Source organism: Chiloscyllium plagiosum, chromosome 18 (assembly GCF_004010195.1).
Source record: "Chiloscyllium plagiosum isolate BGI_BamShark_2017 chromosome 18, ASM401019v2, whole genome shotgun sequence".
Lineage (NCBI taxonomy): Eukaryota > Metazoa > Chordata > Chondrichthyes > Orectolobiformes > Hemiscylliidae > Chiloscyllium > Chiloscyllium plagiosum.
In genome coordinates, this window is record NC_057727.1 from 32,286,553 (window position 1) to 32,314,266 (window position 27,714).

At 39.4% G+C, this 27,714-nt stretch overlaps 1 protein-coding gene across 2 annotated transcripts in view; it reads right to left on the reverse strand.

Annotated features, from left to right (window-relative positions):
• il17rd (interleukin 17 receptor D) overlaps positions 1 to 27,714 on the reverse strand; it is a 104,882-nt gene that overhangs the window by 20,567 nt on the left and 56,601 nt on the right. The window contains exons 4-9 of one of the 2 annotated variants that reach the window (XM_043708113.1): positions 20,773 to 20,897; positions 10,677 to 10,791; positions 8,427 to 8,584; positions 7,016 to 7,081; positions 5,239 to 5,293; positions 3,248 to 3,358 (exon numbers count right to left, since the gene is read on the reverse strand). In XM_043708113.1, the coding sequence (XP_043564048.1) occupies positions 3,248 to 3,358; positions 5,239 to 5,293; positions 7,016 to 7,081; positions 8,427 to 8,584; positions 10,677 to 10,791; positions 20,773 to 20,897 (630 nt within the window). The remainder of the gene's footprint in view (positions 1 to 3,247; positions 3,359 to 5,238; positions 5,294 to 7,015; positions 7,082 to 8,426; positions 8,585 to 10,676; positions 10,792 to 20,772; positions 20,898 to 27,714) is intronic. The other variant, XM_043708114.1, reaches the window with a different exon arrangement.

Below are 27,714 nucleotides of genomic sequence, written 5' to 3' on the forward strand. Positions count from 1 at the left end.
AGCCCCAGCCCACAAACCTCATTCCTGATGAAGGGTTTATACCTAAAACATCGATTCTCCTGCACTTTGGATGCTGCCTGACCTGCTGTGCTTTCCCGGCAACACTCAACTCTGCTCTCAACACCTGCAGTCCTCATGTTTTCCTAGGTAGTAACTAAAGCCTGTAAGGAACTAGCTCATGAAGTTAGCGTCACTCAGGGGAAGAGTAGGCAGTGAGTTATTGATGAATGGAAAGGGACTGGTAGTCTGAGGTGCCGTTGTTTTAATGCTCGTGTAGTCGGTATAGCAGGTGAACCTAGGGCTTGGAGTGTGATTTTATTGCTATTACTGAGACTTGGTTGAAGGAAGGGCATGATTGGCAACTAAATATCCCAGGATATAGATGCTTCAGGCTGGATAGAGAGGAAGGTAAAAGGGATGGATGAGTTGCATTACTGGTCAAAGAGGATATCAGAGCTGTGCTGAAGGAGGGCACCATTAAAGACTCGAGCAGTGAGGCAATGTGGGCAGAGCTCAGAAATAGGAAGGGTGTGGTAACAAGGTTGGGGCTGTACTACAGGCTTCCTAAGAGCAAGCATGAGATAGAGGTACAAATATGTTGACAGATTATAGAAAGATGTAAGTGCAACAAGGTGGGAGTGATAGGAGATTTTAATTATCCCAACATTGACTGGGATTCACTTAGTGTTAGAGGTCTAGCAGAATTTATAAGGAGCATCCAGGAGATTTTCTGGAGCAGTATGTAAATAGTCTAACTCGGGAAGGGGCCATACTGATCCTGGTATTTGGAGATGAGCCCAGCCAGGTGGTTGAAATTTCAGTAGGGGATTACTTTGGGAATAGTGGTCACAATTCCGTAAGTTTTAGAATACTCATGGTCAAAGACAAGAATGGTCGTAAAGGAACAGCGCTAAATTGGGGAAGGCCAACTATACTAAAGTTTGGCAGGAGCTGGGGAATGTCAGTTGGGAGCAGCTGTTTGAAGGCAAATCCACATTTGATATGTGGGAGGCTTTTAAAGAGAAGGTGATTAGAGTGCAGGACAGGTGTGTTCCTTTGAAAATGAGGGATCGAAATGGCAAGGTTAGGGAACCATGGATGACAGGTGAAATTGTGAAACTAGCTAAGAGGAAAAAGGAAACATACCTAAGGTCTAGGTGACTGAAGACAGATGAAGCTTTGGAAGAATATTGGGAATGTAGGACCAAGATGAAACGAGGAATTCAGAGGGCTAAAGGGGGTCATGAGATATCTTTAGCAAACAGGGTTAAGGAAAACCCCAAAGCCTTTTATTCATACATAAGGAGCAAGAGGGTAACTAGGGAAAGGGTTAGCCCACTCAAGGACAAAGGAGGAAAGTTATGCGTGGAGTCAGAGAAAATGGATGAGATTCTTAATGAGTACTTTGCATCTGTATTCACTGAGGAGAGGGACATGATGGATGTTGAGATTAAGGATTTTGATTACTCTAGGTCAAGTCAGCATAAGGAGGAAGGAAATGTTGAGTATTTTAAAAGACATTGAAGTGGACGAGTCCCCAGGTCCGGATGGGATCTATCCCAGGTTACTGAGGGGACCTAACAGATATCTTTGCAGCATTCTTGAATACAGATGTGGTCCCGGAGGACTGGAGAATTGCTAATGTTGTTCCCTTGTTGAAGAAGGGTAGCAAGGATACTCCAGGTAATTATAAACCGGTGAGCCAGACGACAGTGGTAGGGAAGCTGCTGGTGAAGATACTGAGGGATAGGATCGATTCCCATTTGGAAGAAAATGGGCTTATCAGTGATAGGTAACATGGTTTTGAACAGGGAAGCTCATATCTTACCAATTAACTAGAAATCTTTGAGGAAGTGACAAAATTAATTGATGAGTCAAGATGTCATATAAATGGACTTCAGTAAGGTGGTTGATAAGGTTCCTCGTGGTAGGCTGATGGAGAAAGTGAAGTCGCATGTGGTCCAGGGTGTACTAGCTAGATGGATGAAGAACTGACTGGGCAACAGAAATACTCAACCAATGTTATTTAAAGCAGACTAATGGATAGTTAATTTCATATGTTGTTTTAAACCACATTGTAACTGGATTGCCATGTTAGCTGATGCTTTCTGTTTCTGATTGCTGTTAGGTAAGGACTTAACTATATCTAAGTATTAGAATATGTCCTCCATATTGAAGTTAAATCCAACCAGGGAAAGGGAGAACGTTTATAGTCAGAGTCATGCAGCTTGGAAACAGACCCTTCGGTCCAATTTGTCCACGCCGCACAGACATCCCAATGTGACCTAGTCCCACAGCTAGCATTTGGCCCATTTCCCTCTAAACCCTTCCAATTTATACACCCATCCAGATGCTTCTTAAATGTTGTAATTCTACCAGCCTCTACCACTTCCTCTGGTAGCTCATTCCATACACGCACCATTATTTTTGTGAAAACGTTATCCCTCAGGTCCATTTTAAATCTTTTCCCTCTCACCTTCAACCTATGCCCTCTAGTTTTTGACTCCCCTATCCTTGGGAAAAGACCTTGGCTATTTACTCTACCCATGCCCCTCATGATTTTATAAACATCTACAAGGTCACCCCTCATCCTTCGATGCCCCAGGGAAAAAAGCCCCAGCCTATTCAGCCTCTCGCTATGACTCAAACTCTCCAGTCACAGCAACTTCCTTGTAAATCATTTCTGCACCTTCTCAAATTTAACAACTTAATTCCTATAGAAAGGCGACACGAATTGTATGCAGTATTCTAAAACTGGCCTGAACAATGCCCCGTACAGCCACAACATGATGTCTCCACTCCTAATCTTAATGCTCTGATCAATGAAGGCAAACATGCCTTCTTCACCACCCTGTCTATCTGTGACTCCAGTCTCAGGTGCTTGTACCCCACGTTCAGGCCCATACCATTAATTGTATAAGTCCTATCCAGGTTTGCCTTACCATTTTATGACAAGAAAAATTAGTTTTATATAAACTGCAACAGGAAGGGACATTCCAATCACTATGGAGTTAATACAGAACTGTATAATGACTCCACTTTTGTTCCTGGTGGTCCTGGAAGATGGTATCAGTGTTGTCTGGTTTTAACAAACATACTCTGCACAGCTTTGAAAAGGAAAGCCCCAGATTTTCGAAGTACATGCGAAATCCCACAGCAATCCATAAAAGGTAACCTAATCTCCACTCCTCCCTGTTACTTTTCTGTTGACAAATAATCACGAACAAAATTGCAAACAATTTCTTACTTTGCTGTTTCTTACAGCAGACCACTGTGAGGAGAGTGATGATCGCAGACACTATCACTAACGGAACAGTAATGGCAATTGCTCGGATCGGACCAGCCCACGGGTAATGCACTGATGGAAGAATAGGAAGAAACATATTAGTTTACTGAACATAAAACATAATCTAAAAGCAGGCTAGAGGTGCCAAAGGATGCGGTTCCATCAGTTTTCAGATGTTTTGAAGCTGATATCTATGTTCTATTGCCATCTACAAGATAAATTCAAAGCTACATTTTTCACAGCAAAGTTGAACGCTTATGATTAAGTTCTTCATTTTTGGAAAATAGTTTATTTTTCATAAACTAGATTGAGGTTCCTTTGATAGCTCAATGAATTGTTTTGATGAGTATTTGAACCAGATCTGTTAAGAAGGTTGATTGATTGATTCCCATTCTGGGTTAAAATGCTGATTCCAGTAAGAATATCAGTAAGCTCGATGTTATTGTCAGCTGCATCCATGGACAAGCACAACAATACTGTGGTGCGTCACTGCACCTTCCTGGAAGAAAGGCAGTTCTGCCCATAAAACCACACTGCAGCGTGGAGTGTCGGGTTAGTCAAATCCGCAGTCAGTCCATCTCCACCCATTGTAAAGTCTAGCAGACAATCCAGTTTTGCACATTGCAAACTGAACAGGAACCTTTGAGTCTATCGCTCCACTGCACCAGAGGATGAGATTTCTTTAAAAGTTCACCCATCCCTAACCCAGAGTGCAGTTAAGTGTCAACTACATTGCTAGGAGTCTGGAGTCGCACATAAACCAGAGCAGAGCGTGGATGGTGGATTTCCTCCTCTAAAAGGGCAATAGTGAACCGATTTTTTTATGTATGAGAGTCAACATTCTTATAGTTACCATTACCACTGTTTTAATTCCAGATTTTTAATGAATTCAAAATTCACTCTCTGCCATTGTAGCATCGAATCCTGGTCACCAGAACAGCAACTTGAGGTTCTGGTTTGCTAATCTGGTGACATCAGTACTTTGCCACTGCTTCCCTATCAGTATGTTCAATCCTTGCGGTGAGGCCTACATCCATCAAAGTCTGACACCAGGTGGAGAGTATTACTCCCTGCTTTACAGTTGTAATTGACTCCTGTTTACAGAAGTGACTTTGGTCAATTTTTTTGCAGGAAGGAGAAACTACTACAATCTATGGAAGATATTGGCTCAAATTAGCCAACTCCACATTAGTCTCCATTACTTCATACTTCATAGATGCTGCAAATGAAATGTACGCAGAACTGCTGCCATCAGAGGTGTCAACTGACAAGATCACTTTTGCTGATGTCACTGATGCCATCTGCACAGTGGCATCCTGGCATTAGCAACAGGTTTTCTGCATCAATAAAGGGATTCTCGTTAACATCAAGATCACCCTTAGTCATTTTTCCTTTTACTATTGAGGAAGTTACTGATATTAAGATTTTACGTCTAATTATTACAAGGACCAGGTACAAAAGGAACCTGCATCCATGATGTTTAGCTTAAAGGAAGTTGGGGTGGACAGGGAAAACATTGCTGTTTCAAAATGTGTGTCACATATCAACAATGGATATTCCTAGTAATGGAAACATGCATGCCATAATGCCTAAAGACTAAATATCCAAAGCAAGGAAATGCTTATATTAATCATCTTCTGTTTGCTCATCACATCACTCAAAAATTTGCTTCCTTACAAAGCTAGAATGTTGAATTAAATTTTGTAGAATTTGTGGAAAACTCAACCAGACAAAATGGCAATAAAGTTCAAAAGCTGCCAACATTAATTTATAACTCACCAGGTCATTCTTTGATTCTGTAAGGTAATTTTAATCTCCTCCCTTAAGATGTTTTTTACAGCTATACAAATAAATCATTTGTTAATAATTTCTGGATATATTTGAGGTTAAACATACAGATACAGGGTGTGCCCATTGCCACTAGGGTCCTACCTGAAAAGGATCAAGCCTACCTGGTCTCACTGTGAAATTGACTTGTTTCCCAGTGGTATTACTAGAATCCGTCACCTAAAGAAAAAAGATACAAGAAGATCTTCAATTGTCATGAGTTGCAAAAATGTGCAAGGCTACAAAGAACAATTAAAAGAAAGTGCTTTGTTTTAAGTTGACTAACTATAAATGAATTATTATAAAATCTCTTTTTTCCAGGTCTCTATATATAGACAACGCTTAATGCTTCAGTTTGGGCTCCCTCTTGGGTCATATTGGAACAAATAAAACTTGGGATGAGAATCACCATTTCCAAACCACTTATCAAAAGGGAAATAGAGCAAAATGATACTCTTGGCGCAAATCCAGCAGATTTGCTGTTGATAGTCTGTGGAAGTTAATGTTTCTGATAAATATTTGGCCCAGAAATTCCTGCAACAGTGAGAGTGGCAACGTATATCATAAATTTAATCAGACAGTGTTCTGATTTTGCTGTCGATAATTTGCTTATATTTTCCTGAACTTCTTGTTTGTACATGCCCCAAAAGGCATAATAGCAAAGCAGGTATTATTTTCTCTGCAAGTACGTTAAGCAGGATGTGAACATAAATACTTAAAACTGGCTTTATAAGTTGTTCAGGTATGACACTCACCTAAAACTCACCATTGGCAGCACGCCTACAGCATTAATTTTTTAATTCAAGTGGCAACAAAATGAAAGCTAGTGATGGTGCAGCAAAACTGGAATTTCATTTTTTCACGAGGGGAACGGGGGCATTCCTTCCTAGAGTTTTTGGTGAGGTTTAACAGTGGATCAACAGAAACACTTCACAAAGATAAGAAATCCCATAAGCAATGGCTTTATTATTTACTCCATAATTTCCTCTTTGTTCTGCACTGTACAAGACTCCTTTTATTTAGATATGCCACTATAACTGTACACAAAGAAAATCTGGGCCATTGAGTCATAAAAGATAATGATAGAAGAGAGTAAGTTTGGCTTTATAAGTATTGTGTGTCTTGTATATGTGGCATACAAGAAACGCACAAAATAATAACTAGGATGTAATAATCTCATGGAGCCTACAGCTGCAACTTGTTTGCAAGCAGATGGGGACAAACTATATTGCAAAGGCTTTACGCAGAAATCAAAGTCTCATTTGAAAGAATGAAATTTGAACCAAGTTGTTTTGCCAATAAGAATTGGAAATGGAGGTTAAGATTTAAGAGTTAAAAAATTAAAGCAAGCAGCCAAAGCATAAAGCTATTAAATGCTCACTCATATTGCTGGGAACCTATCTCATCCTACTCCCCTTATGTGGAGACATTTGAGTGGTCCCCCACTGAGATCAGACCAGATGTTGTGCTCTACCTCATGGAGAAACGCTGAAGTCTTCTGTGGTCAATTTGAGACAACAATGTGCATTTGTATAGCACCTTCAACACTGTAGAAGGGGGGTCTCTCAGGAGCACTATTAAACAAGAATTGACATTGAACTACAATAGGAAGGCATTAGGGTAAATGGCCAAACATTTGGTCAAAAGGATAGGTTTTGATGAATGTACCAAGGAAAAGTGAGAGTTGGAGATGCAGAGAGGAAGTGAGAGAGAATTCCAGAGTTCAGGACCAAGTGAAGTGAAGGCCCTGTCACCAGTGATGGAGTAAAGAAAATCAATGTGCGCACAACACCTGAATTGAAGGAATGCAGATATCGGAGGGTTGTAAGGCTGGACTGATAAGATAATAAAGTAACATTGGAAGCAGAATTCGAAAAATACCTGAATGTGAAAGAATCATACCTCAATGCTGTAAGTGCCTGGGTAAAGGTCATGAAAAATGTAACTCACTATGGTCATATTACTGTCCTATGGGAAGAAATTAAAATTTTCAATGAATCTTTAAACAACATCCTGACAGAATTTAAAGCTTCATGAATATTATGGTTCAACAATTACTTACACAGACATAATTATGAAAATGGGCTTAAAAGATACTTAGCATCAAGCCTGAGAGTCACCAACTTTTGTTTGTTCATGCCTCATTTTAACACTTTAAACATAGTACCATAGGTCTCAGAGCCTTAAAATGTGAAGTGTGTGTCATCTTATCTAATAAATACTATGCAGAGTAACTGATGGTATAAGTAACAACTGCGTCACTCTAATATCCACATGGCAGCCAGCACACACAGCAGCCATTCTTCCTTGCTGAGGAAATGCAATGAGGTTGTTTACAACATGCACTAATTAATAAAAAGAATGTAAAGCCTCATAAAAAAACATTCAAGGAGCAGCCATGAGGCATTATAAATCCTAAACACATCTTCCTGATTTCCTCAAAAATGATAAATACCATTGTTAGTGGCTAGGAATTGAAGCAGATCAGTAAGTAACTGGCCTGTCTCTGAGCAGGGAGACCCCAGGTTCAAATCCCCCTCCAGGACTTGTTGATAGGGAAGAGCCCAGTCACTAGCATGGTCCCCATGCCAGATAAATGAAGAAGGTTAATGGCAGGAATGGCATCCAGCTGCAAAACCACCCAGCAAATCCAAACAAATATTCCCACTGATTATCAAGGTGATCAACCAGCATTGTGTGACTCAATGAATCTATAATTTATATAGATTCTGATTTTTTTGTTAAAACTGGTTTTAAATATTTGTGTTTAGAACCAGTCAAACAATCCAGCAAAACCTACAAGTTGATTTAGAATCATCCAATGCTTACAAGTGTGGAAGCAGGCCATACAGTCCATGCCAACCCTCCAATCAGCATCCCATCCAGACCCACTCCACTACCCTGTCCCTGTCTATCCCTGATTTAATGTCTTTAATTTACATAAAAGAATCTTCCAATACATCATACTGCAGGGAAACAACTGATTTCAAAGAGAGAAAACTTACAGGACACAACTTGAGCCCAAAGATATACATCTCCCATTACACACCAACTATAAAAGATTTAAAAGTTAAAGCAATTCTCCCAATCTCCCAAAAAGTACATACCAGCTAAAAGAGGTTATGAAGGCTGAGGGATTGGGAAAGTACTATATACAGTAAATATCAAGTGGACTGAATAAAATGACTGTTTTGGACACCTGGCACGATCAAAGGTTTGGGGATCAAGTTGCCCATTCTTTATCTTTACCCAGCTTTATAATTAGAACACAGTAAGTACATTATTATGTTGCACAGGTCTCCAATTTGCTTACCACAAATATAGTCTTGTCCTTGTGGAAACCAGTGTTCACCATTTTACAGCGTATGTGATAGGCTTTAAACCCAAAAATAGAAGGAGCCAAGTCAAAGGTTACATTTAAATTTGTAGACTGGTACGGTTGGTTGATATCCAGATTCTTTGGAGACCAGTCTGTTTGTAAATGCGAAACAAAATAAAAAAATAAAATTAACTAATATAAGTCACTAACCTGGAAGAAGTAAAGCACATTTTTTGCAAGTTACGTTTGGTCAGGATTTTGCAGTTAGAGGGAAGGAAACAGAACTAGCCTTTCATCACATTAATATCTACCCTCAGACTTTCTATGGGATTCTGCAATGGAACTTAGTCTGATCAGACAAACAAGAACATGAGGTATTTGTGCAAGGGATCTGGGTAGGACCTTTGTGAATCAGATAAACAGCTGTGTATTTCCTTAACAAATTAGATTTAAAATTCCTTTAGAAGTAATCTGCACTTCAAAATTTAACTGAGTACCAAGTCTTATACAGAATACAAAAGAAAGGGAGCATAAAGAGTCAGAAAAAGAAAGTTTTTAAAAGTCACAATTGCAGATTTAACCCCTTAGCAATACATAAATGTGAAAGAAGAGGACACAACACTTGTAGCGTGTCTTACAGCGCTACCCAAATGTTATTTAGTCATAATTAGGACCAAAATCCTTCAATTGCTTTTGTTGTGCACAGACGCACAGTTCCATTAACTCTTTTTGCGTGGCCAGCATTTATGTTTTCTTATACTTGACAACTCGTGAGCAGCATGCATGTACCTTTCAGGTTGCCACACACCTGTGCATATATGCATCTTAGAAGCAACACTGATTAAGACTTAACACTTCTTTTAAAACTTCCTCACAATGGAATGATTAAGCCTAAACTCTTTCTGGTAACTTGTGTGTGCGTATACTAAAACAAACTGATATCGTTCCACATACCTCAATGACAAATTCCTCATCAAGTTATAATTACAGCAAGGCTTCTGGAGAAATCAGGCAGCTTGGTCAGTAGCATGCCCATATCTGCATTTAACTGCTTATATACAGCCAATGGAGGCTGCTATCTCAAATACAAATTAATAAAGGTTAGTACCAAAACCTCTCTATTATTATCATCATAGAACCGAGGCCATTTCTTTTCAACAGACTTCTGCAAGCTATACTGATAGAGAAATGATTTTCAAATAATGGGAATTATCCTGTCATTATACACAATTAATCCTTGCTCTCAAATAATCTTAATTTAAACTGAACGCAAAGCACATTTGAAACCACAGCAACTGGAAGCTTTCAGATTAAGTTGAAGCAGGGGGTGGGGTGGGGGGTGGGGGCGTGGAGGGGCTACACCATCCTAAAAGGGCAATAATGGAAAAAAAACACAATTATGTTTCAACTAAATACTCAGCAAGAAAAGGTAACAGTTTGAAATGAATTTTAATAGTCTTAACTCCATTATCTTTTGACAGTCTCCATTTAAATAGCCAAAAGCAATGTGGGCATTCAGCTAACAGCAAGAAGCCACCACAGAAAGAACTCTTTTCAAGTCAGATGACTCAAAATCTCATTAAGTCAAAATGGCAGTATCCTTCTTTCTAAACTTGTGAAGATTTCTTTAAGTCAGAAACTATCACAAAACTGCTTTTAAAAGTACTTTGGTTGCAATTGCTGGAGGCAATTCACTTAAATGGGTTTCACTTTTCATTGGTTCAAATTTTAAGAGTTTTGTATTCAAATTATTCACATTATTTAGCATTTCTTCAAGATGAAATGCTTCAGTGAAATTATGAATAAATTAGGATGCAGTTTAGAATTTTTACATTACTAACTGGTTATACTTATTTAGGTCTTTTTTGTTCATCACTAGCTGAATTAAATAAGAGCAATGTCAACAATTCAACACTGAGAATGTTTTTTATACTGACAAATGTAGTGATGCGTAGAAAGCACTTTCATTCTCACATTTTTCTCTTTGATAGAATCAGTTATTTTCCACGATTACAGGTGAATGAAAAGATGCACTACATGTGTTATATTTGACCAACTCAGATCAATTAACCTATTGCAACAGGTCTGCAGTTTTACTATTGAAATGTTGTATTCTTAATAGACACTTTGGTCTAGGCTTTGAACTCAGAGTCATAGAGATGTACAGCATGGAAACAGACCCTTCAGTCCAACCCATCCAATTGTTATAAGTTATCACATTAATTACATGAAGCCAGTACTTACGTTCAACCTGAAACTGGAAGGTATTGTTTTCTTCGACAAGGTTTGGAAATGGTAAAATCGTCACATTATATTGTGTTTTAAACTTCAACCTTCGAAATGGTTGGGATTTCAAAACCTGAAGATAGAACCAAAATTAGCTGGAATGCAGTTGTAGTTGACAGTGCATCTTCCTTTCAGAAGATATTTGTGCCATTTAGCCTTGAGAGTTTCTAAGCTTTTGACTATACAATGTATCCAGTGAATGCTTTGGAAACAGGCTGTCCATTACAACCAACCTGCATTTGTATATTGTCTTGAAAATAGGTAAATATCCCAAGGTACTACAGGCAAAAAAAACAAAATTTAAGAACAAAATTTGTGGTCTGTCATCCATCACATAATAAAATTTGTATCTGGCAAGCAGTGTTTAATCTGAGAGAAAGTGAGGACTGCAGATGCTGGAGATCAGAGCTGAAAATGTGTTGCTGGAAAAGCGCAGCAGGTCAGGCAGCATCCATGGAGCAGGAGAATCAACGTTTCGGGCATGAGCCCTTCTTCAGGAATTTCCTGACCTGCTGCGCTTTTCCAGCAACACATTTTCAGCAGTGTTTAATCTGGACCAACATCAGAAGAAAACGGTCCCCAGCTATGTCATCCAAAAAAGAGCAACTCACATCAGGCTAGTATGCATGGCTAACAGTAGTTTATTTCCCTTTAAAGTGCAGTGCAAAGCAGTGAGTGGCTAAAGGTTATTCTCACCCTATGTCCATACACATTCACTTTTCAGCAAGATTTACAGGAACACCAGCCAGGATCAGAAACCCTGGTTGATATTCTGCCTTTCAATGCACTGAAAACACTGAACCAATTAATGCCGCACCACAGCTATAAATCGGGAATGACCAGTCATCAGAGAGAAACAAGGAACATTTCCTGCTAAAGTGAGGGCAGATTATAAGCGACGGTATTCTTTTTACATACAAAACCAGACCAGGAACAGGCCATTCAACCCTCCAAACTACACAACTACAACCATTTAAATACAGAATTCAAAGATTCACAAAGCTGAATGAGGCAAGTTCTCCTCATATCAGTTCTAAAGGGGTGACCCTGTATCTTCAGACAATACGCATTATTTCTAGATAGTAAAACCAGGCTGAACAAGCACCCAGTTATTATCCTGCCAGGCCTTCTCAAAATTTCGTACGTTTCAATGAGGTCACTTCTCATTCCTCCATATTCTTAACAAAAGCAAGTAATTTCCTCTTTTTGTCATGTTACACTGTACTCCATCTGTCAACCTTTTGCCCATCACTTGACCTATCCATATCCTGTTGCGGTCTGTATTCAGCTAACAGCTTAATTTCACCCCAGCACTGCATTTCCAGTAAACATTGATACATTACACACAGGTTCTTCAACAAAGCCAATTAAAAAACAAATTAGTGAGGCTCATCACTGAGCCTGGCAATACTCCATTAGGAGCAGCTTGCCAACCTGAAGATGCCCTATTTATTCCTACTTTCTGTCCTTTAACTGACCAATCATCCATTATATTACTCCAAATTCTATGAACCCTCACCTTGTACAGCAACTTTTTTTGTGGCACCTTATCAAATGTGTTTTGAAAACCAAAATATGTTACAGATATTGTTTCCACCTTATCTACCCTGCTAGTTACATCCTCGAACAGATTTATCATAGATCATAGAATAGAATCCCTACAGTGTGGAAACAGGCCATTCTGCCCAACAATTCCACACCGACTCTCCGAAGAGCATCCTATCCAGATTCACCCACCTACCCTATCCCTGCAACTCTACATTTCCCATGTCTAATCCACCTAACCTAAATATCTCTGGACACTAATGGGCAATTTCCTTGGCCAACACACATAACTTACACATCTTTGGACTATGGGAGAACCAAACAGGGCACCCAAAGGAAAGCAATACAGACACGGGGAGAATGTATAAAATCCACACAGACAGTTGCTTGAGGCTGGAATTGAAGCTGGATCCCTAGTGCTGTGGGACAGCAGCACTAATCACTGAGCCACCATGCTGTCCCACAGTGTCATGATTTGTCAGACATGCTTTCCCTTTCATAAAACGGTATTGACTTTGCCTAATCATACTAGGATCTGTGTCAGACTCTCTGGCATAGTTTTCAGTTTCTCTCCTTCCATTCCCCCCCCCACTCCATTTTTGAATGGTGATGTTACATTCACTACTTTCTAATCCATTCACATGGTTCCAAAGTTAAGGGAATTTTGGAAGATCGCAAAAGGTGTATTCAGTCTCTGCATTCACCATTTCTACAACCTGCAGGATGCACGCTATCGTGTGGCAGCTTCTATTCCACTAACTTCTCCACTTCTTTTGCTTCATTAGTATTAATTACTTTTAAATTCTTCACTCTCATTATGCTGAATTTCCACTATTGCTGATTTTTTTTGCATCTTCTGTGAAGACAGAAACAAAATATCTGTTTAACACTTCAGACATTACATTATTCCTGCATTTTAATTTCTCTTTCCTCACCCTCAAGGGCATTTACTTCCACTATTCCCTTCCTTTTTGTATATTTATAGAAGCTATTATCATTTGATTTACTATTTCTGGTTAGTTTGTTTAAATATTCCATTTTCTCCTGTGTCCATTTTTTTCATCATCCTTCACTGGTCTCTTCCAGTATTCCACTACTTACTACTCTACTTGGCAATAGTACACCATTGCTTATCCACAATCATATCTCTTAATAAAATTTGCCAATTTGCCTAGGCCAATTCACCCCTCGCACCTGGCATTGTTTAAGTTGGATGTTCTGATTTGGAATTTACTTAATCACTCTCAAACTCAATACAACCTTCTATTACCCTATGATTACTCTTCCCTAAACAACCTGTCAGTATTGGATTTAGCTTCTCAGAAGTGCCTGCAGAACCTCATTCTACCTATATTGTTGTTTTTTTTTACATAGACCATAACAAGAAATATACGATGAAGGATGTTTATTCCTATTTTTCTTATTTGCTCATTTGTAGGAATTTGGAACGTAATAAGCAGCCAAGCACACTCAATGAAGTTGCAGTATCTTATAACACAGGTCACTACTTATGGAGGGAGAAAGGAAACAGCCAGGTTAGAAGGGCTAAACAAATAAACTGTTCACTTGGGAAGAACAGTGGGTATACATTTCTGGACTGTAGCAACCTTCACAAACATACTGACCAGACAAATGGCACTAAATCTGACCAAGTTAAAGAACTGTTTCAAATAAACTGATCCAGGCCTTAAACAGCTGACACACAAAGATTGTTCTTGATTGTCAGCCCATAATACATGAAAAGATGTAATTATATAGATTATAACTTTAAACTGTTGGCAAATCCAACATTCCTTCAATACTCATCATTGAAAAAAGGATGTGTGGAAAAATTACATGAAAGGGGATATGCAAATGTTAAAAGCGCAAACTGTGTGATGGATTTTAAGCATGGTCAGGTGAAATGTTCAATGGAAATTTGTCATTTTTACATGAAGAGTGGCTAACTTAAATACAAATAATTTAAACACGGCAGATTTTTGCCACAGGCTAAACTAAGTGACAGGTGGAAAAAAATACTAGAGTCCATTATAAAAGATGTAAAAGCAGAGCATTGGAAGCGAGTGACAAGATTGGTCAAGTCATCCTTGCACCTGTACTCAAATCCTCTTCCAATGGAGGTTGACTTTTGCCTTCTTCACGGAGTTCCGTCACCGCGCCTAACCCCGCCGGTCTCCATCACCATGTCCAACTCCGCCCCCACGCCAACCTCTGTCCCCGCCCCCAGGCCTAACCCCGCCCCCACATCCAGCTCCAGCCCCACACCAGGTCCTAGCAGTCACGGGTAAGTATAGGATAATAGGATAGGGGAATGGATCTTCAGAAGATTGGTGTGGATTTGTTGAGCTGAAGGGCCTGTTTCCACACTGTAGGGATTCTATGATTCTATCCTCTCAAGTGGAGGGAGAAGATACCATAGCACAATTTTAAAGAATAGTAAGGGAGTTAACCCTGGAGTCCTGACCAATCAACATTGCAAAAGCAGGTCACTTGGCAACTATCATATTGCTGTTTGTGGGAGCTTATTGTGCCCTGTTTCATTGGCTGAGTAAAAAAAATTTCATTGACCGTAATGAGCCTTGCTGAGGTTCATACAAATGTGACTTTCTTTCTTTATGTATTCTATTTATTCATTAACAACTTCACTGAGGGGTGGCACTACAAACAATCCATCTCTACCTTAATGATATTGTTGCATTACCTTGTAAGATTGACACCCAAATCTTCCCATCGCAGATATAAAGGTCTTTCTTGAAAACATCAAACCAGAGACGGCTGGCTTCAGTCTCAGTGCAGGGTGGGTGGCTTCCAATTGTCACCTTCATGTCTGTTTCTGATTTCAACACAAGAGGAGATCAACAACGTTCGTATTTACCAGAGACGAGTCATTGAGTTAGACACTGTGTGGCTTCACTATGGCTAGGAGAAAGTGAGGTCTGCAGATGCTGGAGATCAGAGCTGAAAATTTCATTTCCCCTCCTCCCACCTTGTCTCAGTCAAATCCATCGAACTCAGCACCGCCTTCCTAACCTGCAATCTTCTTCCCGACCTCTCCGCCCCCACCCCAGTCTGGCCTATCACCCTCACCTTGACCTCTTTCCACCTATCACATTTCCGACGCCCCTCCCCCAAGTCCCTCCTCCCTACCTTTTATCTTAGCCTGCTGGACAAACTTTCCTCATTCCTGAAGAAGGGTTTATGCCCGAAACGTCGATTCTCCTGTTCCCTGGATGCTGCCTGACCTGCTGCGCTTTTCCAGCAACACATTCCAATCCAGTGAGGGAAGTTGGAAGATTTAAGCTGCTATCTTTTTGACGAGAGCCTACTAAGTGAAGGCCTGTCTGTCCTCTAATGTAGACATAGAAGAGCCAATGGCACTATTTTTAATAAGAGTTATAGATACATAGAAAACACAGTAAGATTTCATGCACAGAAGGTAGTCGTCTGGCACATTATGTCCATACCAGTCGATGAATACCTCGTCACACTAATCCCACTCTCCAAATTTTGATTCCTAAACCCATTGACTGTTCCACCGCATGTTTTAATGTGATTATGGTTTTTGCCTGTATTACCCTTTGAACTCGTGGGTTCCAGAACCTCACCACTGATGAGAAAGTTGTTCCAGGTGTCATAGTCAATATTTTTTCAATAATTAGTACAGCATTTCTTTTTGTGGGAGCTTGCTACATGTAAATTGCCTGCTATGTGTCAACACTGACTGTACTTCCAAAGTACTTTATTGGCTGTAAAGCATTTTGGATCTTTCTGTGGCCATAACAGTTACTATATAAATGCAATTTAATTTTAATAACTCAATAGTTACTCATAGAAATCTAATGTTATATCACTGGGATGCTTTTTTGCCATTATTATGGCAATAATGTTTTTTTCAAATTTAAAAAAAAGTTATGATATTTCAGCTACTTTAATCCCATGTGTATCACTGATGATTTGTATTTACTCTGTGGAAATTTTAATTGAGTAGAAGATTTTACTGCATTTTACTTTCTGATTTGCTGTTTGAGAATACTTCAGTGTAATTGGCTGCCAACTCCCTGCGGTGATATCACTGTTACTGTATGCCTAGTGTTTGTCTTGATCTTGCACATATCAAGAAAGGGAAACTTCATGCCTCAGAGATCACTAGATAGCAGAAAATCCCTTTAATACTTCAAAGTACTCTTTTGGTATGATCCTAGATATTGAATATTGTTAGATATTATTACTGGAGCGAATCATAGATTTACATTTAAATAGTTCCCATTTCTGTCTTTGTTCACTCCTTTCCTCAGCAATATTTTGTGTTTGATTTTGTCTACTTTCTGTGGTTTTATTTACCCTAATGAAGAAGAGCATATCTTCTCAACATCACAACTATTGATCTCACCCTGCTTGGCTGTTGTATGGAACCCCCTACGTGTTAACCCCTTAAAGCCAAATACATAACAATATTGTCAAATTTGATGGAATTTTAATGCATTTACTTTAGGGGAAATTTGGCATGTTAATATGCTGCAGTTTTTCTTATCTGCGATGTTTTGTGTTATGTTGCTGAAAATATTACTGATGAAATACTTAGCAGTTGTAGTAAAATCATGCGTATACTTAGGATGAAGAAGATTATGAGTACCACATATGCTTGGTCCAGTTCTTGTTGGATTCATTTGGATATCAAAGTTGAAACTTTATTGCTGGAACAGCACAGCAGGTCAGGCAGCATCCAGGGAACAGGAGATTCGACGTTTCGGGCACAGGCCCTTCTTCAGGAATGAGCAGAGAGTGTTCAGCAGGAGAAGATAAAAGGTAGGGAGGAGGGACTTGGAGGAGGGGCGTTGGAAATGTGATAGGTGGAAAGAGGCCTTGACCTCTTTCCACCTATCACATTTCCAACGCCCCTCCTCCAAGTCCCTCCTCCCTACCTTTTATCTTCTCCTGCTGAACACTCTCTGCTCATTCCTGAAGAAGGGCCTGTGCCCGAAACGTCGAATCTCCTGTTCCCTGGATGCTGCCTGACCTGCTGTGCTGTTCCAGCAATAAAGTTTCAACTTTTGCCTTCTTCACCCCCTGTTGTACCTGGAGTCCTGTGCAAGGACATCTAGGTCTCATTGCACCTACCCCCTTCCCATTCTGTCACCATTCAGCCAAAAGTCTGCCTGCCTGTTTTTGCTCCCTACATAGTTAACCTCATATTTATCCACTTTATACTGCATCAGTTGTTATTTGCCCACTTACTTGTCCATATCACACTGAGGCTTCTCTTCATTCTCCTCACAGCATACCTTCCCAGCCAGCTTTGTGCCATCTACAAATTTGGTAATGTAACATGACGCTTCCTTGTCTAAATAAATATATAAATTGTCAATAGCTAGGACCCAAGCATTGATCCCTGTGGGATCCCACTATCTTCCCACCTTCTGGAAAAAGACCTATTTACTCCTGCTCTTTTTCCCTGCCTGCCAATCAGTTCTCAATCCATTTCAGTACACAATCTCAAATGCCAACACCCTTTAACTTTGCATGCTAATTTCTTATGTGGGACCTTACTAAAAGCCTTTTAAAAATCCAAGCAAATCATATCCATTAGCTCTCACTACTAGTTGCATCCTCAAAATGTTCCAGCAGACTTACGACTATTTCCCTTTCCTAAAGCAATGTCCAATGTTGTCATTATCTTCGAAGTGGTCTGCTATTACATCTTTTATAATGGATTTTAATATTTTTCTCACTACAGATGTAACCGGTCTATAATTCTTTGTTTTCTCTCTGTCTCTCTCCTTTAATAGTGGGGTTACATTAGCTACTGTCTAATCCATAGGAATTGCTCCAGAGTCTTTAGAAGCTGACCACTAATACATCAGCTATTTCTAGGTCCACTTCCTCAAGTATCTGGGTTGAAGCTTATTAAGCTAAGGGGATTTATTTGCCTTTAATCCCATTAGCTTCCCCAATTCTTTATTAATCTTAATTTATTTCAATTCCTCATTCTCATTAGCCCCTGTCTTCCATCATATTTTTGGCATGCTATTTGTGTCTTTCTTTGTGACAAAGTACTAGAGTATTTATCTGCCATCTCCTTATTTCCCATTATAAATTCTCTTGTTTCTGTGCGTTGGGGACCTATCTTTACGAATCTTTTTCTCTTCACATTCTTATAGAAGCTTTTACTATCTGTTTTGTACGTTGCCTGCAAGTTTGATCTCGTTATCTGCGGAAGGACGTTCTGGCTATTGATGGAGTGCAAACAAGGTTTACCAGACTGACTGATGTATGATGAGGGATTGGATCAGTTAGGACAATATTCATTTGAGTTTAGACGAAGGAAGTGGAATCACCCAGAAACCTATAAAATTCTAACTGGATTAGACTGGGTGGACGCAAGAAGGATGCTCAATGACCAGGGAATCCAGAACCATGGGTCACAGCCTAAGGATATGTGGTAGGTCTTATAGGACAGAGATGAGGAGGACAGTGTTCACCCAGAGAGTGGTGAGCCTGTGATATTCTCTGCCATACAAAACTGTTGAGATCAAAACATTGGAGACTTTCAAGAAAGATTTAGAGATAGTTCTTCAGATTAAAGGGATCAACGGATATAGGGAAAAAGCCAGAATAGTGTACTGAGTTGAATGATGAACCTATGATCATATGGAATGGTGGAACAGGCATAAAGGACTTCTGTGATTCTACTTAATTAGCAATTATCAGCAAACATCACCACTTCTTACAGTGGATGAAGAAGCTGAAGGTGAACATTTTCAAATGAAATAGAGCCAAGAGTACTCCCTCCTGTTTGTATACCACTGTGCTCCTCTCCAGGGATGGTGGCAGAAAAATCTGGGATGTTGGTTTGTGTGCTTCTTCAAGTATGCCGACAAGACAACTTTTGTAATTTTGGCACAGTCCTAAGATGTGTGTCAGGACAACTTTGCAGGATCAATTGAAATAGACTTGCCATTGGGGTTTTCAAACTCAACACCTAGGTCACTGTTGAGTAGTTATCTTTATTCTAATCTTATTATGATTTTATATAGCAGCTTTGATATAACAGAATGGCTTGTTTGGCTATTTCAGACGGTGGTTACAAAATTCTTATGGCTCTTATAGATTCATCTATAGGCCAGACCAATTAAGGACAGGTTTCCTTCCAGTGAAAGCAATTTGGCAAGCCAATTGGGTTTCCAATGATAAATTAAAGCTTCATGGACATTACTGATGATCCTAGCTATTCATGACAAATTTATTTATTTAACGAAATTGAATTTCAGAATCTACCATAATAGGATCTGAACTCACGTCACCAGGTTATTAGTCCAATACTTTGAATTACAAATCCAATAATGTAATGCTTGGGCCACTTGTGATACAGATATTGGATTAAATAACAATATACTTGTATGGTATTTTCAATGTAATTAAACATCCCAAGGTGCTTCACGGAAGTTTTATAAATCAAAGTATGACAATGATGAAGCACAAAGATATTAGGTCAGATGAAGAAAGAACCTACCACTTTGGTTTAGGTTAAGGAGTGTGTAAAGGAGGAAGCAGGGTCAAGGAGCAATGGGGGTGTAAAAGAGGTGTATTCCAGACGTTGGGGCCCAGACAACTGAATGCATAGCCATCAGTGGAGGTACAGTAAACTTGGAGATGCACAAGGGATCAGAATTAGAGGTGGAGACAGCTCAAATGACCACAGGACTGGACAGACAAGGGCAAGGGCAATGGCAAGGGGGGGAGCGAGTTTGAAAACAAGAATGAAAATGTTAAAATCAAGATGTTACTTGAACCGGAACCAATGTAAATCAGCAAACACATAGCTGATGGCGAATTGGGATTGCTGCAAGTTAAGACATAGGCAACAGAATTTTGGATGTTCTTGTTTCGAGGGTAGAATGTAACAGACCAGCCAGGAATGCACTGGAAAACGGAATTTAGAAATAACCATGCGTTAATGAGGACTTCAGCTGCGCAAGCGCCAAGAAAGGGTTGAAAAAAATAGCTTTAATCTTCCCCAACATTCACTGAAATGAATTTCTGCTCATCCAGAACTGGATGTTGGACAAGTAGGATAATAACTTAGCAACAGTGGAAGAAACAAGAGTGGGACTGATGAAGTAAAGCTAACTGTGATACATATGAAAAGTTACAATGCCATTTCAGATCTGTATATCAGTATGTCGATGAGAAATAGGATCAACAGAAACAAATGCTAGGGAGCAATTCCAATGCTTTATCTGATAGCAGGATTCAAGAGACATTTGTGAGCCTCTCAATGCTCTGCTTAGAAAATAACTTTTAACATTCAACTACAAACTTACACTCCAACAGCAAATAGAAAGTGGAAATGTTGAATCAATTTGCAAAATGAATCACAGTTGGGATCCATTAAAAACTAATCAGATATAATCAGTACACTTACTGAAAAATTCTAAAGCCACAGATAAACTTCAGGTTCACCGGTCTTAAAGCATTTGCTCTAAATTATAGTGAAGGTCAGTTTACTTACAAGTGTTCTATTGAAATATCTGAGTTGTTTTTGTTCTTCTAAAACCAGTGCTTGACATAACTTTTCAGCCCCAAATGCTTTAGCTTCTTGAAGAATTATTTTGAAGCCTCTGACACATTCAATACCTGAGGATAGATTCCAGCACAGGGAAAAATAAACAGACATTGTACAAAGAAACAGAACATTGACAAATAAATTGACTTATTTAGTAATTTCTTTTCAGGTATAAAAGAGAAAAACTAATTTAATAACTGGGAATGTGAGCTAGACATTCACATTCCACCAGTTGAAGGTGCTGGCAGAGAAAGCTGTGCAATTCATCTACAATGAAGATAAACTGCTATCCAAAGTACACACAAGTAAAACAACCTGCACTCAAAAGTATAATTACAACTACAAAATTAGTTTCTGCAATTTCGCAAACATATGTTACACATAATCACCAAAGCAAGGTAAACTTCATCATCTGAATACTTGTTCCACTGGTAGATATATTTACAAAGTTCTTATCTAAAAACTGGTGAAGCAATTGCCATTTCCTAAATGGGCTTGTTGCCACAGGTGATATTCCTGATGAAGGACTTTTGTCCGAAACGTCGATTTTGCTGCTCCTCGGATGCTGTGCTCTTCCAGCACCACTAATCCAAAAACAGGTGATATAATATTGTGTGTGTATTTGTAGCTTACTTATCGAACGTCTGTTTGTTTCTACACTTACTCTGCAGTTCCATATGCTCAATTCCTTGCATCATGCAATTCCAACTGAAATCCCTTTAAATTCATATTCTACCTGCCAAACATTAGTCTCCAAATACAGTGGTCAAAAAAGGCAAAAATCAGTCTGTAGCTCAGCCAACATCACTACTGGAAAAATCACAGGAGTAAATAATAGTTGTGCTTGTACAGCTAGAACATATGTTTAATTTCAACGCTGCACCTTCGAAACAAGTTCTTTCATTCTGTCCATTCGCTATTGGACCCTGCAATCTGAGTAACATTGTTCACCTCACACTCAGTTCAAAGGTCAGTAAGTCAACTGTTACAATTCAATGAAGCTACTGTCCTGCAGTAAAATTTGTTTTACCATGCCGTTTTAACTCTGCTGAACTTCACAACTGCAGTCTGAATTACATTTTGAGGTGCCAGACAAGAGAAATTCAAAGACAAATGTTTAAACTACCACAGGCAGCTAAGCAATCTACAGGAGAAAATGGGCCTTTTTAAGAAGAAGCAATTTATGGCTGTCCAGACCAACATATTTATGATAACAGGAAGCTGCCCAAAAATAAATGAATAGTAGTTTATATTCATTTATTTTTACCAAAAAGATCTACTTCATACCATTCCACTCGGAAGAAATGGAGATGGATCTGCCTGAGTTGAAGAAACATTCATTCATCCTTAGGCAAACCAAAGAAAAGTCATCCAAAGTGTGGCACCCAAGACTAGGAGTGTCAGGAACAAGAGTGGCACATGTGGAAATATTAAATTGAATAGGCTGATCATATAAAATGGAGAAAGAGCACTGCTCTAACCATTCGGCATTTATCAACAGAGAAAAAGGAGTGAAACATTTCTAGTATAATTGAAATGATTTGTATGCAATGCCATCTCTTTGGTTCTGCAATCTGCTCTAGTTATTAATTATCAGCCAAAAAGCATTTGTACATTATGTATGCTATGAGATGCTGCATATTCTATGCATTTTTTCAACCTGTGTGGAATTAAGCGAAGCTATTCTGTAGAAAATATACTGAACATGTGCCACAATATTCTACAGCAGCTAAAAGGTTGTGAATAAATATTTCTCCATGGACAGGAAGGGGCACCATGCCAACTTGTACTTCAGGATTTCAAGGAAAAAATGACAGCTGTACAAATGTCTAAGGTAGCTAAATAAAGAAAATCGAAGTATACTGTACTATTATAGCACTGCCTTCATGCATCCACTGACAACATGGGATTAAAGTTACGGATAGAAGAGGGAAAAGAGGCATTCTGTCTACTTGATTCCTTTTGGTTGTATAAGGTATTAGGGTCTGAAAGGCTTGATGTTGATGAATACATTAGGCACCACCTAATATGATGATGTCATACAGACTTAGATAGGAACAACAGTTCTGGATGTCAAAGGAAATAAGTAGGTCACTATTTAGGTTTCCTTCCCAGCCTTGTCCTTCATATCAACTGTTAATTGCTAAGTACGTTTTATTTAGATAATAGCCTTTTCTCATGAGACTAGACCTTTACATCCTAACCCAAAAGGATGGTGCAGCAAATCTAACTGATATAGCTTTTACCAAGGTGGCTATGGTGAGGATCCATCGTACAACATTTTCATCTTTCCTGTTGACTCCATACAAAACTAAAGATGATTTGAGTAACTTTGAATTAGTTTGTGAGATGTAGCATCATTGGCTAGACCAGGATTTATTGTCCATCACTAACTGCCCAAAGGTAGTTCAGAATATAAACAAGATGGTGGCGGAGTAGTATGCTCCGATCAGAGCTCATCCGTTCCAGGTATTCCTTTTCCTTTTATATCTCTCTTTTCCCTTTCTCTCTCTTCTATCTTTTTCCTCAGCCCAGAGTGAAGTGGGGACGACGGGACCGGCCAGTGGCCAGCAGCCCAAAGCAGGGGCAGCCAGTCAGCTCGGAGCGGGGGGGCAGCCATTCGGCCCAGAGAGCAGGGGCAGCCAGCCGGCCCGGAGCAGGGGGCAGCCAGTCGGCCCGGAGCAGGGGGCAGCCAGTCGGCCCTGAGCAGGGGGCAGCCAGTCGGCCCAGAGAGCAGGGGCAGCCAGTCGGCCCAGAGCAGGGGCAGCCAGTCGGCCCAGAGCGGGGCCAGCCAGCCGGCCCAGAGCGGGGGCAGCCAGTCAGCTCAGAGCAGGGGCAGCCAGTCGGCCCAGAGCGGGGGCAGCCAGTCGGCCCAGAGCAGGGGGCAGCCAGTCGACCCAGAGCAGGGGCAGCCAGTCGACCCAGAGCAGGGGCAGCCAGTCGGCCCAGAGCAGGGGAGCAACCAGTGGGCCAGGAGCGGGGACGGCCAGCAGACCCAGAACGATTACCTTTTTAGCTTTATTTCTTCTTTTCCTAACTTATACTTACACAATATCTGTATTGCAGTGTAACTTTTTCCTTTTTTTCCTATTTTTCTTGCACCTAAAATTTGTAATTAGGTACTTCATACTTGAGATGGTGCCATTTGTTGGAGACATTGTAACTTTTCACTGTACTCCTGTCCTTTTGTAACTTGAGTACACATGACAATAAACCTAATTCTAAAAAAAATTTCTAAAGGACCGACTACATTACTGTGGATCAGGAGACACACATAGGCCAAAGTAGGTATGTACTAATGGCAGATTTCCTTCCCAAAATGACATTAGTAAACCAGATAGGTTTTTATGACAATTAACAATGGTTTCCAATAGGCTAGCTTTCTCTTAGTATTAAGTATGCAAGCAGTTCTTCAGTTACCTTGTTCCCAAAACTATATTTCTAAGATATCCATAAGTCTGTGTAACTCATTCCAAAAGTTCAAGGGGATAAAACTATCGCTAATTGCCCAACGGTAGTTAAGGGTATAAATAAGATGGTATCCACTCATTACTAAGAAAAATTGGAAATTTAACAGGATAAATGCCAGAATATATTCCAAATATGTTTACATTTTACTTTAATTTTAAAATGTAAGTTTCATTATGGCCTCTTGTAAACAAAGAGCTTTTATTTGTGCTTTGTTTAGTGATATTCTACCTGCAGCTGTACAGAAGGCATTCCATTCGGTTCATATTCCAAATGCAGTAGAGACCTGAAAGACTTCTCATTCAAACTCATGTAACCTCACACGATCTCTAACAGATCCTATCTTCACAGTGGGGGAAGATTTCAGGCTGCCAGACTAGTTTTGCATGTTTCACTACACAGAATCTCACTGGTGATGGCATGCAAATCACAAAGAGAAGAGTTTGGACTTGTTATCACTTGAGCCCTCCAGCTACATTCCAACTTGCTCAGTCAAAAGGATCAACATCGGAGGTGCACACCTGAAAATCATCTCACTTAGTGCTTGTGGGTTTGGTGTGCTTCTGTGAGGCATCATATTACCAAGACCAATAGCAGAGTATCAAATGAACCAAAGCAGAATTTCTGCACGTTCTTTAGTTAAAAGACCAGGAAATAAAAGCATATACTGCTTTATTTCTTTTTTTAAGGGAAAACAAAATTGTAGTTTGGCAAAATAATTGCATTTATTTTGTGAAATAAAGCTTGCGTATTTAAATGCCTTTCATTTTAAACTGAATTGAATGAAATAATTATACGTAACTATGAAATCACGTAGAAGGAGTCAGTTATAATATTCATTTCAAAAATGCACCAACTTTGCTCCAGTTCCAAACACCAGATCCTAGGAATGATATGAATAATACAATCCCTGCAGCGCAGGAAGAGGCCATTCAGTTCATCGAGTCTGCACCAACCTTTCAAAGGGAATCCCATCCAGGCACAGACATCACACCCTCTCCCAGTAACCCCACATTTACCATGGCTAACCCACCTAATCCGCACATCTTTGGAGAGTGGGAGGAAACCGGATCACCCAGCGGAAACCCACAGAGATACAGGGAGAACATGCAAACTTTACACAGAGCCCAAGGCTGGAATCTAACCCAGGTCTTTGGTGCTGTGTGGTGACAGCACGAACTACTGAGCCACTGTACAGCCCCATATGAACGTCTTGAGCATGCGCAGATTTGATTTACCAAACTGGGTGATGGAATTTAGATATAAAGTTAGGGAAGCTGAGGATTTTCTCCTTAGAATAAAGGCGATTGAGGAGAAATCCAGAAGAGTATACAAGGTTATGACAGGTAAAGATTGGATAAACAATGGAAAACAGTACCCCTCAGCTAATGGTACAAACATTAGGGACTGACATCTAAAGCTTTGGGGAAGAAATATGAATGTGGGTTAGGGGGAGGTGTGGGTGAAGTGAATAAGATTTGTTTTATGTACAAGCATTGTGAAAGTGGTCACTGATTTCAAAGGGAAATTGGCTAGTGTGATGATTTGTGTACATTGTGAAATCTCAATACCTTTTCTTAGAATGTGGGTCCCTTTAAAAACAGGTTTGTCTGAAGGACAATTTCTGCTAAAGGACCTAGCTCCAGTAAATGATCATGTGATCAAGTTGCCTCACTGACAAAAACTAAGAAAATTATAGTCACAAAGTTAATTATAAGGTAAATAAATTTTAGATGTAGTTCTAAGTTCAAGCATATCCTCTGTTTGTTTTGGGCTTTAGGTTTAAACCCAGCTGGCTACTGAAGAAGGAAAATCATTCTCAAACAGTCAAACTGAAATTGTGTGCAAGCTAAAAGGGTGAAAACTCTTGCTAACTGAAGGACTCCGAACAGTAAATTGAACTTCTGCTATAGCCAAACAGAGAAGATTTTAGATACAAGACTTCAGAATTAAGCATTATTAAGACCAAAATAATTTTCCCCTAGCTGGCTATGATCAATACGCTAGAGATACTGTATATACTTGTGTATAGATCAATCATGGATAAGTCGACCCCTTATTTCTGGCCAAAGAATCTGGTATTTTTCAAATACCTTGTGTATAAGTCGACCCAAGTTTTTCAAGGTTCTCTTGCTGACCATATAGGCAGCCTTAAAGGGCATGATTTGCACTTTTTTGATTCAAATGCAATACCTGTGTCATCACGTTACACACACCAGTATATGTTTGTGCAACACAATTTTCAAATTATTAAATTGAATGTTGATAACTATATGTATACACACATATAAAATGATGTAATATTTACATACATATATTCGACCTGCATATGTAAATATCTACAGTATCTTATGGCGGCCCTCGACCTTGACTTCCCACTATTGCCTCAGTTTCTTAGAAGTAGGTGTTGCATACAGTTGTGCTCTGAACTTATTGCAAAGCTCCCCCAATTCAATAATGGCCATAATTCCTTTTCCCTTTATTGTTTATGATTTTATATAGAGATCGGGCCCTTACTTGTCCATTTTTTGACCCATGCTAAGCATGGATTTCATCCCCTTGAAAGCAATACCTCGTGTATAAGTCAACCCTCTAACTTCAGCTTAAAAAATGGTCTTCAAAACTCAACCTATACATGAGTATATATGGTATCGGTTTTGAAAATGGGCTCTACATTCATAGGATGCTTGGAGGAGACTTGAAGGGACAACTTTGCTGAAAATAAATAAAAGGCCTGGGAAATCTCAGTCTGTATTTGAATCTTCAAGAGGCTAATTCTTCCAATCTTTGACAGGTGTCTGATTTGAGTTTTTGGGCTGAAAGGCAAATGGATATAGGAGACGAGTGGAGTGAAAAAGTCTGATCTAGAGAATTAATTACTATACATTTTATTTTTTAATGCCTTTATTGTAAGTGACTACATTAAAATAGAGTGTACTTATTCATGCTCTTTGATTTTGACAACTGGTATTCTCCAGAATCTTGTAGCTTCATTCTTTCAGTAAACACATGCTTCATATTGTTTTAAAAAATTAAAGTGTTATTGATCTCCATCAAGATGAAGACATGGACACTTGATGGGAATCGACTTGGAGCATCATGAGGATTTAGTGAGTGAATGAAACTGACCGCATTGCCAGACAAAGCACGAGCATTAGTTGCATCAGTTGAAAGGCCTCTTTTTATGCTCTGTTGACTTGGACTGATTGAACCAGATGCATTACTACTGCTAATTAAGCACGATTACTAAGAATTAAAGACCAAAACATTTTATATCAGATACCCTACACTTATTGTAAAGTTGCCTATATTTCTACTTTCAAATCATAGCTGTAATTAATATGAATTGTGAAAGACTTATTATAAACTAGAACATACCAGTTGAATTCTTAAAACTAAACAACTGTGCTTTTGCTCCTT